The sequence below is a fragment of the Nicotiana sylvestris genome, chromosome 6 (genome assembly GCF_000393655.2).
Source record: "Nicotiana sylvestris chromosome 6, ASM39365v2, whole genome shotgun sequence".
Lineage (NCBI taxonomy): Eukaryota > Viridiplantae > Streptophyta > Magnoliopsida > Solanales > Solanaceae > Nicotiana > Nicotiana sylvestris.
The window spans coordinates 125,351,691-125,364,812 of NC_091062.1; the positions used below are offsets into that span (position 1 = coordinate 125,351,691).

A 13,122-nucleotide genomic window follows, 5' to 3' on the forward strand; every position below is an offset into this window, starting at 1 on the left:
TGTTTAACATACTAATCATAACTATACATCTGCAGTTCTTTGAACATGATTAGGCCTTTTCATAATTATCCTTTTCCTTTTCAATACTGTGAGCTGTTTACTCCTTACCATTTTTAGCTTCTTTTATAAATCAGTGATGTAGCTTTAGATCTTAACAGATCAGAGTGCCTCTTTATCTTTTACTTTTCCTTTTCGTAATTAAGCATGTTCTAAATTTGTGAACGCTTGAAATTAAATGTCTTTTCTTTTTCCAAGCTTTTGCTGTTATGTTTTAAATATTTTATATTATATCGTTTTTTATTTCTTATTTTTCTTTACATTAGGTTGGGAAAAGGTCATGGGGAGATTGGGTACAGTGATGTGAAAGCAGTCGATAAAATATTTAATATATTCATGGGTGTTACAATAGAAATTTAATGCTCCTTCTCCTACCTGCAACGTCCGCACTATAAATTTATGCGTCCCAACATAAAGAATTACTTATTCCGCTCAATATCACAATAAAGAAGAAGATAAAAATAACAAAAACAGTTACAGTAAATGAAAAACGAGATCAAAAAGGGAAAAGAAGATGAAAACAACTCTACCTGCAGATTTCTTTAGTTTTTAATCATATCTGTTTTTCGGGTTAGGAGTTGGTGGGTCAGCAGACTAGTTTTAATTTTAGGGGCCAGCTCTCACTATCATAATCTCTCACACCCATCCATTAACTGATTAGCCCCTTTCCCATTAAAATATGGAGTAAAAAAATAAAAATGAAAAGGATTCTTAAGAATTTTTTAAGTGTATATTAATACCTTACTTGCCTTATTTTTTAATTTGTGTTCAATTTATGTTCAACAGTTACTTGAGATTATCATTTGAGTGATCTAATATCATAAAATTTCTTTTAAATTGTCACTATAAAAGCCCAAGAAACACGTATAAAAAAGAAATATATACTAAATAGATTGCGCTTAATTATGGAGAACTTGCATGTATCTCCTTGTAGCGGAAGTAGAAAGACATATTGAAGCGCAGTTCAAATCATTGGTCGGTGATGATCCTCATGTTATGTAGGACGAATCTGCTATGTCACAATTTAAACCCTAATTTGTGATCCGGTAGAGAACAAAATATACCGAGAGTTCTATGTCTAGTATATTTTGAGCATACACTGTATATGGTGAAATCGGGAGAACCAATATCTCATTAATAAGGTATTCCGGGAGGTCACCTCGATGTTCGGGACCACGGACCGAATACCCCCTCGAGATCTATCGAAACCCGGCCTGAGGATAATGTTGGCCGAGACCCCAACGGGCAGAGGGAGTTTCCGAAGAATGCAGCCGGGGCCGGTTGAGTCTATCACGCTAGTCTAAAAGCTGGTATGCGCCTGCATCATGAAGCCAGTCAGCTGTCCCATCCCGCTTTCTTTATAATTAATATATCTTGTACTATGTTGGGATTTCCCCTCCTATATAAAGGGGATACTTGGCACTTTGTAAACTCGGTTGCTCCAACTATTCTACACGAAATATAAAAGAACTCTTTCTTTTCTCTCTAACATATTCTCTCGACACTCTTGCTATTGCTTATTACTTTCATACTTGTTCTTCATTTATTGCTTGTTATTGGCCATAAAAAGCCTCCTTTAATTATATTCTAATTGTTAGCCCTCTCCCGATTATCCTCGATAGCTCGAGCCCGAGTCCAGGCATCGACCTCGAGGCCCCTCATTGATCAGTCCGAGGCCAGAATAGCTAACCCCTCGGTTCGATTATAATTCCATTTTAGCTCGCATTTTATCTTTTATCTTCACATATCTAGCATCAACTACTTTAACAACTAGCATAAAAATAGATCACGTATTTTTAGAGTCCCATCAACTAATTTAATTGTTATCACCATTTTTACGGTAAACAGTTTAGCGCCCACCGTGGAGCTAAAAATAATAGTGATTATTTTCTTGCTGGTTCCATCACACAACGCAAGTTATCTTTCATACTTTTTCTTGTCCAAGATCTTCAATTTTAGGTCAAAATGTCTGGCTCAGTGAACAGAGTTGGGAACGACAACCTCGAGAACCACGGAGAAAATGGTGTGGCTATTATAATTGTTGGCGCGCCACCACAGAACCCCGATAACGCACCTGGACCGATTCCAGCGGACGCGGGTTCGCAAGACATACAGCAAGTCGACGAAACCTCACACTCCGACAGGAGCATACAACATGGCGACCAACAGGAAGCCCAAAAAACCCCAGCTCGGGAAGAGCGGGAAGTTAGCCTTCATGTTATTTTTGAAATGTTGCAGCCACAACAGCTGGCTATCGCTCAGCTGCAAAGCCACCCGAAGACTCCCAGCACAGTAGCACCGGAAACTACTCCCCCGGCCGAACAGGTACCGGTGTGATCGAGCAACAACGGATCGATAGTCGACCCTGCCATCATGAAAATGCTCGAAGACCTCACCAAAATGATCGAATCGGGCGAGAAAATGATAGTAGCCAACGATAAGAAGGTCGAGACCTACAACTCCAGGGTCAACCAAATCCCGGGCGCACCCTCGGTCCTGAAGGGTGTGGATTCGAAGAAGTTCATACAAAGGTCATTCCCTGAAGAAGCGGCCTCGAAATCCATTCCAAAGAAGTTCAGAGTGCTGGAACTCCCAAAGTACAACGGGACCTCAGACCCCAATGAACACGTTACTGCCTACACTTGCGTGGTGAAGGGCAACGATATAAAAAACAATGAGATCGAGTCCGTATTGCTGAAAAAGTTCGGGGAAACACTCTCGAAGGGGGTCATGATGTGATATCACAATTTGGCTCCAAACTCCATAGATTCATTCGCGATGCTAGCAGACTCCTTTGTAAAGGCATATGTCGGTGCTATCAAAGTAGCGACGAGGAAGTCCGACGTTTTCAAAATTAAGCAAAGGGAGAAAGAGATGCTGCGAGAATCCGTGTCTCGTTTTCAAATGGAACGGATGGAGCTATCGCCAGTCTCCAACGATTGGGCAGTGTAGGCTTTCACTCGAGGTCTGAACGAACGAAGCTCGGTGGCTTCAAAATAGTTGAAACAGAATTTGATCGAGTATCCAGCTGTGACCTGGTCAAACGTCCACAAACGGTAACAGTCAAAAATCAGGGTCGAGGATGACCAGTTGGGAGCCCCCTCGGGCTCAGTATACCCAAGCAGGCTCCTGGCAAAGGAACTGAAACCAAACAAAGAAAGATATCAGTCGTACATCGAAGATAGGAGGAATGCCCCGAGGCACAACCTACCTCGTAACGATCGAAGAATGGATCGAGGACAGGATCCTCGAGGACTCATCAACAGAGCCAGATTCGATAGGAACGCAGGGCCAACGAGTGTACCTCATTTGTCGGAATACAACTTCAACGTCGATGTATTAGACATCGTGTTTGCCATAAGTAAAATCAGAGACGCCAAGTGGCCCAGGCCTATAAAATCGGATCCCTCACAAAGGAATCACAACTTAGTGTGCAAGTTTTACAACACACATGGCCACATGACCGAGGAGTACCACCAACTCCGAGAAGAGGTAGCCCGACTACTTAGCAAAGGGCATCTCTGGGAATTCCTTAGCGATCGAGCCAAAAATCAGTTCTGGGAAAGAGAAGTGACCAAGAAGAACGAGGCAAACGAGCCATAACATGTCATCCACATGATCATGGGACGCGTCAATGCCCCGTAGGAACCCGTAATGAGAAGGATTGAAATATCCATCACCAGAGAAAAGCGGACCCGGGGGTATATTCCTGAGGACGCCCTCACATTCAACGAAGAGGACACCAAGACCTTGTCTCAACCTCACAATGACGCACTGGTAATCTCTTTCCTTGTAAATTCTTTTCAAATAAAACGTGTACTCGTGGATTCAGGTAGCTCAGCCAACATTATTAGGTCGAGGGTGATAGAGCAGCTTGAAGTGCTCGACCAAACCGTGCTCGCCAGTCGGGTCCTCAAAGGATTCAACATAGCAAGTGAAACAACGAAAAGAGAAATCATCCTCCCGGTCACCGTGGCCGGCACGACCCAAAACACCAAATTCCATGTCATTGAAGGAGATATGAGTTATAACGCCTTATTCGGACGGTCGTGGATACACTGCATGAGAGAGGTATCATCCGCTCTTCACTAAATGAAGAAGTTCCCAACAAAGGATGGAATTAAAACCGTCTATGGGGAACAGCATGCTGCGAGGGAAATGTTCGCAGTGCACGACGTGGCACCGACGCTCGCACCTCCACCCGCAAAAGAGCCAAAAGGTAATCGAGCCACACCCTCGATCAAGCCCGATTAAATGAAATAAAGGACTGTACCGCGTCCTCGTCTCGAGTGATTAGAACATATAGATTCTTAAAACATCACCTGCGCGTCTCACATTAAGGTATGACCATCTCCCTTTTCATTTCGTATTTTAGACTAACTTTTATGCAGGCATCCAATCGAAGCGGTCAGAATGCTAACCCAGCTCGAAGACCTTAAGGTTTTAAAGAATTTATTGCACTTTTTTCCTTCGACCGAGTTTTTATCCCGAAAAAGGGTTTCTACCGGCAAGGTTTTTAACGATGCAACATCTGCATGCTACCTAAGGGAAACTCAACAAATGTTCGAGGCTTCTTTTGCAATCAACCCCGAACACTGGGGGGCATCCCCTTTAGAAGCCACCCGCTCGAAAAAACCAAGAAATGCCGAATGGGTCCCTATAGGAAAATAATGTACCGGGCCAAACGGTCAAATGAACTGTGTCCATGCAGCCGGGCCCCGACGGCGAATACATGTAAACTTGTATCAAATAATCGAAGAACATCTTTTGTCAAGGCATCTCGCGCTCCAAAAGAGACTCGTCACCTTCGCAAAAACAATTCCTCCGCCGGAAACGTCACGAATGCTCGAGGACTAGCGTCGACAATTCAACACTTAAACGACCTCCGGGTCGGGACTCCGAAATCGTAAGACCTCAGGTAAGGCAACGCGGAAATCGCTAAATATCTCCAATTCCAAAAGCACCTCGAGTACTCGGGGACTGGTGTCAAAATCTCAAAAGAAAAGCGCATAACCTCAGGGTCGAGATCTCCAAAATCGTAAGCTCTCAATGAGGCAATGTGAAGTTTACAAAAAATGGATCCCAAGTCAGGAAACTCTCGGGGACTGCCGTCAAAACGCCACCGCCATTAACTCATCAAAACACGAGGCCATAAGACCCCGAGCAGGCAAACTCGATCCCATAAGACCTACATAAGGCAACAACTATATCTGTAAGACCTCAACGACATGAAAAACCTGTAAGACCTCAACGACAAGAAAAATCTGTAAGACCTCAACGGCATGAAAAAACTGTAAGACCTCAACGACATGAAAAATTTGTAAGACCTCAACGACATGAAAAAACTGTAAGACCTCAATGGCATGAAAAAACTGTAAGACCTCAACGGCATGAAAAACCTGTAAGACCTCAATGACATGAAAAAGTTGTAAGGCCTCAACGACGTGAAAAAACTGTAAGACCTCAACGGCATAAAAAAACAGTAAGACCTCAATGGCATGAAAATATTGTAAGACCTCAACGACATGAAAAAACTATAAGACCTCAACGACATGAAAATTTTGTAAGACCTTACTACAGGCATAAACTCGATAATGAAGTTTAGGATATATATCGAATTTGTAAGACCCCAAAAAGGCATACCCTCGATATAGATGCCCAAACTACTACACTTGGGACCAAAAATGGCTCCGGCCAAACACAAATGACTACGGTCATACGGCTGTACCAGCCGAATTAACGCAACTTAGGGACGCCCGACCGTCGCTATAAAATTATAGGCCATTACTTCGAATCTACTTCGAAAAGAACCGATTAAACAGGCTACCCTCGACAAGAAAAAGAGCTTCGACCATATCATCTCCAAATCACAAAGCTTCGAGCTACTTAGCCTACGAGCTAAACCTTCCGAGGTGCTCGAACATCGCCACAAACAACCTAAAATCGAGGTTCTGCCCGAACCGACAACGGTTCAGGAAAAATCATTTCAAAAAGTCCTTAACGAGAGGAAAACAAAGCCTACCTATGCCTAAGGGAAAAGCGTAAGAGCCATTGTCGCCAGCCTAATAAGCCTCAGGGCCACACACACTAAACGGTCACATAGACCAAAAGTGTAAGAGCCACTGTCGCCAGCTTAAATTTGAAAGCTTGAGGGTCAAAATGAGCTCGAGTCGTAACCCGATTCGGATTCCGTATCCAAAATAGTTAACTATCCATGCCTAAGGGCAAAGCGTAAGAGCTATTGTCTCCAGATTAATGAGCCTCAGGGTCGTGCATATGAAAGGTCGCTTCGACCCAAGGCGTAAGAGCCATCGTCGCCAACCCAAATAGCCCCAAGGTCATGTCACTACCCTGAGGATTCCTACCAATGCAAGAACCAACTCGCCTGGCCAAGATCAGGGCGGAAAAAGATGCGAAAGGAGTAAAACCGCAGGGCTTTCTTTCATACACATGCAAGAGATGCAACCTCCAGCTACAAACATGCTTTGGAAATATTACATAAAGATGACAAAATCTATGCCCTCCCCCTGGGGGCTATGGCCTGCCGGTTTCATCCTTACTTTCCTCAGCATCGGGAGAAAACAATCGAGCATCATGCTCATCCGCCTTTGCTAGCGCCAGCTCCTCCGGGAGGACGAACCCCTATCAAGGGTCTCCTCGAGGGTCTTTCTTCAAGACTTGCAACGATCATATTCTTCAATCCCCCCTTCGTGACCGAGGATCCTTTTCAGCTCGGCTTGACCATCGGCAGTATCTTTTGAATAGATCGCCATCTCCTGGATAGCCTCAGTCCGGCTCATTGCAGCTTCTGCCCCGGTATCAACGACCTCATCCCCGACTTTTGAAAACTCAAACTCGAGCTCTTCAAACATTTCTGTCTGAGCCAAAGCACTATCGCGAGCTAGGCGAAGTTGAGCTTCAAAAGCAGGAACTTTGGCCAGAGCATTCATCCCCCCTAAAGCCTGAGCCTTCACCCAAGCTTTCAACTTATCACGCTCACACCTAGCCCGGCAAACTTTACCTCCAAGGAATTCCAGGGCCTCCGTCATTTTCTACAACTAAAATAAACTAAGTGTCAGCCCCAGGAGCTAGAAGGCAGAATGCACATTCATCCGGGATAGAAAGTTACCTGCTCCTTCAGGTGCTTTTCGCAGTTTAAGTTTCGGCTCGCCTCACACTGCAAAATGCACTGACTCGACCTCTTTTTCATCACGAAGGAGCCTCAAGGGTCTATCCTCATCCAGGGCTTTCCATAGTCTAGCTTCGCAATGAAGCAGCCCGGACTCGAGCTTGTCGGATGCATGCAAAAGAAAACTGAGTAAGGAAAGAAAGGCTCAAAGCTCGAAAAAGCTGTACCGAAACTCACCGCAAAGTAAAGTTGTTGGTCTTCCTCAAAGGCCGAATGCACACCTGCCAATCCAGTCCCTTCATCCCTGAAAGAGACTACTCTGATCGAAGCACGATCACTCGGTGTATGCGATCCCGGGTCTCTAGTATCTCCCGAAATGCCGTCAACAGAAAAGGAAGGTGATATCAAGGAAGGAACAACACAACACTCACCATGATATTTCGCTTTCCACCTGCCCAGAACAAAGCTCGCCACTCGCGTTCAGCACAGGTCGAGTGGGTCGCCAATTCTCGGACCCAGTCCGGCAGATCATGAACATCGCCCGGCGCCCATGAAACTACTGCAGAGGAAGAGAAGAACGCACGATAACGAAATTAGCTTTCGCCATAGACAGAACTGATAAAGCACGAGATGCACCACTTACGAGTATAACTTCATTCCTCAGTAAATGGCATGAGTTCCTCGGGTATAATGTCAGCGGTCCGCACTCGGACGAAGCGACTCATCCATACCCGGTCTTTATTTTCCTCGACAACAACAACGAAGGGCGTAGTCGATCGATACCGTAAAGTCAACAGACCTCGATGGTCCCGAAGACCGGAGGCAGAGCTCTCCCCTCCCCAGACCCTAACATAGCCACCGTGGCGGTCACAAAATTAGAGAACTAAAAAAGTGAGGCTATGTGCAGACGCGTTAGTGCTGGAGTGCCGAAGGGATGGAGCAGAAAGAGAAAGACAACCGCTTAAAACGGGGTAACCCCCGAAAAGGCAGAAACAACCCTATTTATACGTGGAAAAAACGGCGACGATTCGCCTGCCTCAAATCCGGTTAGGAATTAGGCTCCTTTGCCAAAAGAGATATCGACTTCAGGGAATTAGGCTCCAAGGAAATAAGCATTTGAACTCCACCCGTATGGGCTTGGCCTCGGGTACCATCCAAGATCGGACAAACCCTCTTTCAAAATCTATCTACAACACCATAAGGCTATTCACACTAAGCCCAAAGCGTGTTTCCAGGTTGTCCGAATTTCAACGAATCTCCGCTCGGGGACTCCCCTCAAGAGATCAAAGGCAGCCTCCGCCTACGAGCCCCCGAGCAAATTTCTTCTCAAAAGTTACCATAGTGGTTAACTAGTAAGTCATGATTCCAAGGTCCGAAACATTATTCTCATTTTACTCGAAGTCAAGGTCCCGGCAACCCGAGTCTATCGACCTTATTCAGGTTCGATCCAGGGGATCGCAAGGGATTCCGCGCGAAGCCGTTGTTATCAACCAAAGGCCAGAAGGTATAATTGCACCTGGGTTCGGTATTAGCAACGACAGACAGAGTCATGCATTCGGAGTCTCCGCAAACGTAAAAGAATGAAGCAAGCATCGAAGACAAATTGGGAAAAAATCTTGTATTCACAAAATATTCCATTACAAAATCCCACAATGAGTCCTTACATATGATTACAAAAGCCCACGAGGGGTCCTTACACGGGAACAAAGAAGCAAAAGGGTATACATACAATAAAAGCCTAAGAACCTAGCCTATTCTCAAAGGTGTGTCCTCAATAGCAACATTTTCGATATCATCTCCTCAAGCACGCATCCTCAAAGACAATATCTTCCAAACACATCCCCTTAGGAGTCTTATCTCGATTCCCCAGAATGGCATCGTCAAAAGGAGAGACGACAAAGGGGAAAGCGATGGAGAAGATCAAAGTGACGCGGAAAAGGCAGGAAGGAATGAAGAAGTGGCTGGGTGAAAAATCTGGCTGGATTTCGCCAGGCTATTGTTGTAAAGCCACTTCTTGAGATGTTGCCCCGGCATGGGAGGCGACAGTTAGTAGACAATGCCGCCACACCCCAAGGAATCCAAAAGGGGTGTAATGCGCCAAGCTGGGGGATGAGGGTGAGCAGCGGTGTATAATCCGAGCCCCCTCTCGAGCAGCGGTATAATTCAAATATTCCCTCAGGTCGGAGGAAATCGGTCCTCTGCTTCATCGTCCCGAGCTGACGAAGATGACAACAACAACAACATGAAAATAGCGTAATCTCGCTCGACCAGAGAAGGTCCTGAAGATAGGTCGTTGCATGCCCGATATCGCTATAAATCTTGAGGCCATGGGCCCTAAACATGGTGAACGACAAAGAATAAAGATAGCGAGAAAGGAGGAATGGATTGGTATGGAAAGATGCTTGGGTAAAAAGTTGATCCCATGAGACCCCCATTTATAGAAAGAGGGATAACGTAACTGACGGCGCTATTATCGCCCTCGAAAAATGTAACGACAGGCGCGTTCAATGTGTTCATGAGAGCTGAATCGACGACGACATTATGGCTCTAAAGAATGAGAAACCGCAACGCGTTGAACGGTCCTGGAAAAGCGAGACGACGAAACGTTTCGATAATTATGGAAGCTTGCGTCATTAGCACGACGTCATTACGGGAAGCCCTACAGAGTGGGGTGTCAAAATTGTTTCTTGTCGCTTCTCTCTAAGAAACGCGGGGACTATCTGTATATGGTGAAATCAGGGGAACCAATTTCTCATTAATAAGGCATTCCAGGAGGTTACCTTGGAGATTCGAGACCACGGACCGAATACCCCCCCCCCGAGATCTATCGACACTCGGCCTGAGGATAATATTGGTCGAGATCCCAACGTGCAGGGGGAGTTTCCGAAGAATGCAGCCGGGGCCGGTTGAGTCTATCAGGCTAGTCTAAAAGCCGGTTTGCGCCTGCATCATGAAGCCAGTCAGTTGTCTCATCCCGTTTTCTTTATCATTAATGTATCTTGTATCATGTTGGGATTTCCCCTCCTATATAAAGGGGATCCTTGTCACTTTGTAAACCCGGTTGCTCCAACTATTCTACACGAAATATACAAGAACTCTTTCTTTTCTCTCGACACTATTGCTATTGCTTATTACTTTCATATTGTTCTTCATTTATTGCTTGTTAATAGCCATAAAGAGCCTCCTTTAATTATATTCTAACTGTTAGCCCTCTCCCGATTATCCACGATAGCTTGAGCCCGAGTCTAGGCATCGACCTCGAGTCCCCTCATCGGTCAATCCGGGGCCAGAATAGCTAACCCCTCGGTTCGATTATAATTCCATTTTAGCTCACATTTTATATTTTATCTTCACATATCTAGCATCAACTGCTTTAACAACTAGCATAAAAATAGATCAAGTATTTTTAGAGTCTTATTAACAAATTTAATTGTTATTACCATTTTCACGGTAAACATTCACTGTTAGAAATAATGTTTTAGAGCACTCCTTTAGTTGGGCTCTCATTTCCAATAAAAGCTAAATTCAAATAAAAATTAGAAATTACCCTTAGTTAAACTCCAATTCATCTGCATTGCTTGAATTCCTTCAGTTTACTTCACTCTTACAGTTGAAACTTTCTATACTAGCTCTAATCATGAGACTTTGTCGTGTACAAGAAATTTACACCTGTTCCCTATCCAACGCTCTAAATACTCTTATGAACTTTTATTCTTCTTCTTTTTTTTTTCTTTTTTTTCTTTTTGATATCCAACTTTATTCATGTCTCGACGCCCATAAGTCAAAGTTCAAAAAGGGTGAAGTCTACAACCTTATTATACTGCACACAGTTAATGTTCACGAAACTGAAAATTTATTGCTTTTTGTGTAATAGTCAATCATGAATCCTAAAATTACAAGAAACTGAATAAAAAAAATTGATTAGGCTACTAATATGCAACTTCTACTACATTTCCACTTTTACTCTTGACCCATCTTAATGACTTTATTATTAATTGTCGTTTAATTATACAGTAATGTTTTATGTTATTTTTTTAGTACTAGTATCTCAGATGAAGTGGCAAGAGAATAAAGAAATAGTACTTGGAAAGGTTTTGTCTTAGAGTTCTTTGTATTCTTTCCCTTCTCCTGAGTTGCAAATTTTAAGGTGAGAGAAAATCATATTTAATAAGTATCTTACATGGGCTGTCAGGAAAGTGGATTTATAGTTCCATCTTCCTCTGAAATTTCTCAATTAGAATAATTCCAAAACAAGTCCTTCCAAATCTCCCTTTATTTCTTCCTACTAAATTTTTTTTTAGCACACGCAACCCCTCATTTCTTGAGATCCCTTTTCATTTTTTCAAGAAATGAGAGACTTTGCTTCTTGTTTCAATGAATATGCTGTACAAGTTTCTGATACTTCTTGTTCTAGTTACTCAAACTCTGCTTGTATTCCTCCTTCTTTGATTCCTTCAATTCAAAACACTGTCACTTGTTTGTACAAAGTCACTCTCTCCAATAAAAAACAGGTCTTGATCACAGTTTCATGGTCCAAAACAAATATAACACAAGGGCTAAGTGTACATTTTGGTGATGATCCTTCAAATGTCTTCAAACTCAACACGAATTCGCGTCTTTTTAGGAAGAAAAAGGGAAGTAAATCACTGGATTTGGATCATTTCAAGGTTGAAATTTTCTGGGATTTATGTGCAGCTAGGTATTTATCAGGTCCTGAACCAATTGATGGTTATTATTTACTAGTCAAAGTTGATTCACAACTTGGTCTTATTCTTGGTGACATGGCTGGAGAAGCTTCACTAAGAAAGTTGAAAAATGGAACTCCAATGGCCAAATTCTCATTGGTTTCAAGAAAAGAACATTTTTCAGGCAATACCCTTTATTCAACAAAGGCTCAATTTTGTGACAATGGCACAAGTCATGACATATTAATTCGTTGTAGCGGCGAAAATGAAGGTCTAAAGCACCCTGTTTTATCAGTTTATATTGATAAGAAGATGGTGATTAGAGTTAAAAGGCTACAATGGAATTTCAGGGGAAATCAGAGTATTTTTATGGATGGATTGTTGGTTGATCTAATGTGGGATGTTCATGATTGGTTCTTTAATCCAACATCTGGTTGTGCACTTTTTATGTTTAGGACAAGAAGTGGAATGGATAGCAGATTGTGGTTAGATGATAAAGACAAATTGCTGCACAAAGATCAAGATAAAGTTGAGTTTTCATTGTTGATCTATGCCTCTAAGACCACATAAAAAAAGTTGAGTTTTTTTTTTTTTTTTTCATTTTCTGTTTTTTTACTGGAACCCAATTTTGGGGTTTAATTTCTTCTTTAATATTCATGTGAATTTCTCTCACTTTAAACTTCATCCCTCATTAAAGGAAATATCTTTTGATCTTGATAGAGGGGCAATAACTTGAGGAAATTCAGATTTGACATTGTATATTGTTACGTTGTGGGTATGAGTGACAAGAAATATAAACAGATTGTTATTTAACCTTTCTTTTTCTTGGGTTTTCAATGTGGATGTGGGATGTGCAGATAGAGATTTGACTTTTATTTTTGAGTTTTTCAAAGTGGATTTGCAGATAAAAGGCTGTAAAAGGGGAAGACAAACTATGACTAAATCTTACATTGTACTTGTCGATTTGGAGGACTGTTGTCTGTACTTTTCACTGTTTCAATCTTTCTGTCTATAAATCTATACAAGTTAACTAATTCATGCTCGCAAGAATAGAGAGTTTTAGAATCTCTTGACAATGATCTTGTTGTTCATTATTTTCTTTGTAAACTAGTATATTATCTTTGTTCAATTAGCCTACAAAGATTTCTAAGAAAAAAAAAATGATTGATATTTTAGACCACCAACACTAAGGGGTGTGACCTAGTGGTCAATGAAGTGGATGGAGAAATACGAGGTCTCACGGCAAAAATA

The 13,122-nt window shown here is 42.6% G+C and overlaps 1 protein-coding gene across 1 annotated transcript; it reads left to right on the forward strand.

Annotated features, from left to right (window-relative positions):
- The first annotated feature begins 11,307 nt into the window (after nucleotides 1-11,307).
- LOC104215749 (uncharacterized) lies at nucleotides 11,308-12,684 on the forward strand. The gene has a single exon (XM_009765637.2). It carries the CDS (start codon nucleotides 11,536-11,538, stop codon nucleotides 12,439-12,441), a length of 906 nt encoding a protein of 301 aa, XP_009763939.1. The 5' UTR covers nucleotides 11,308-11,535; the 3' UTR covers nucleotides 12,442-12,684.
- The last annotated feature ends 438 nt before the right edge of the window (nucleotides 12,685-13,122 follow it).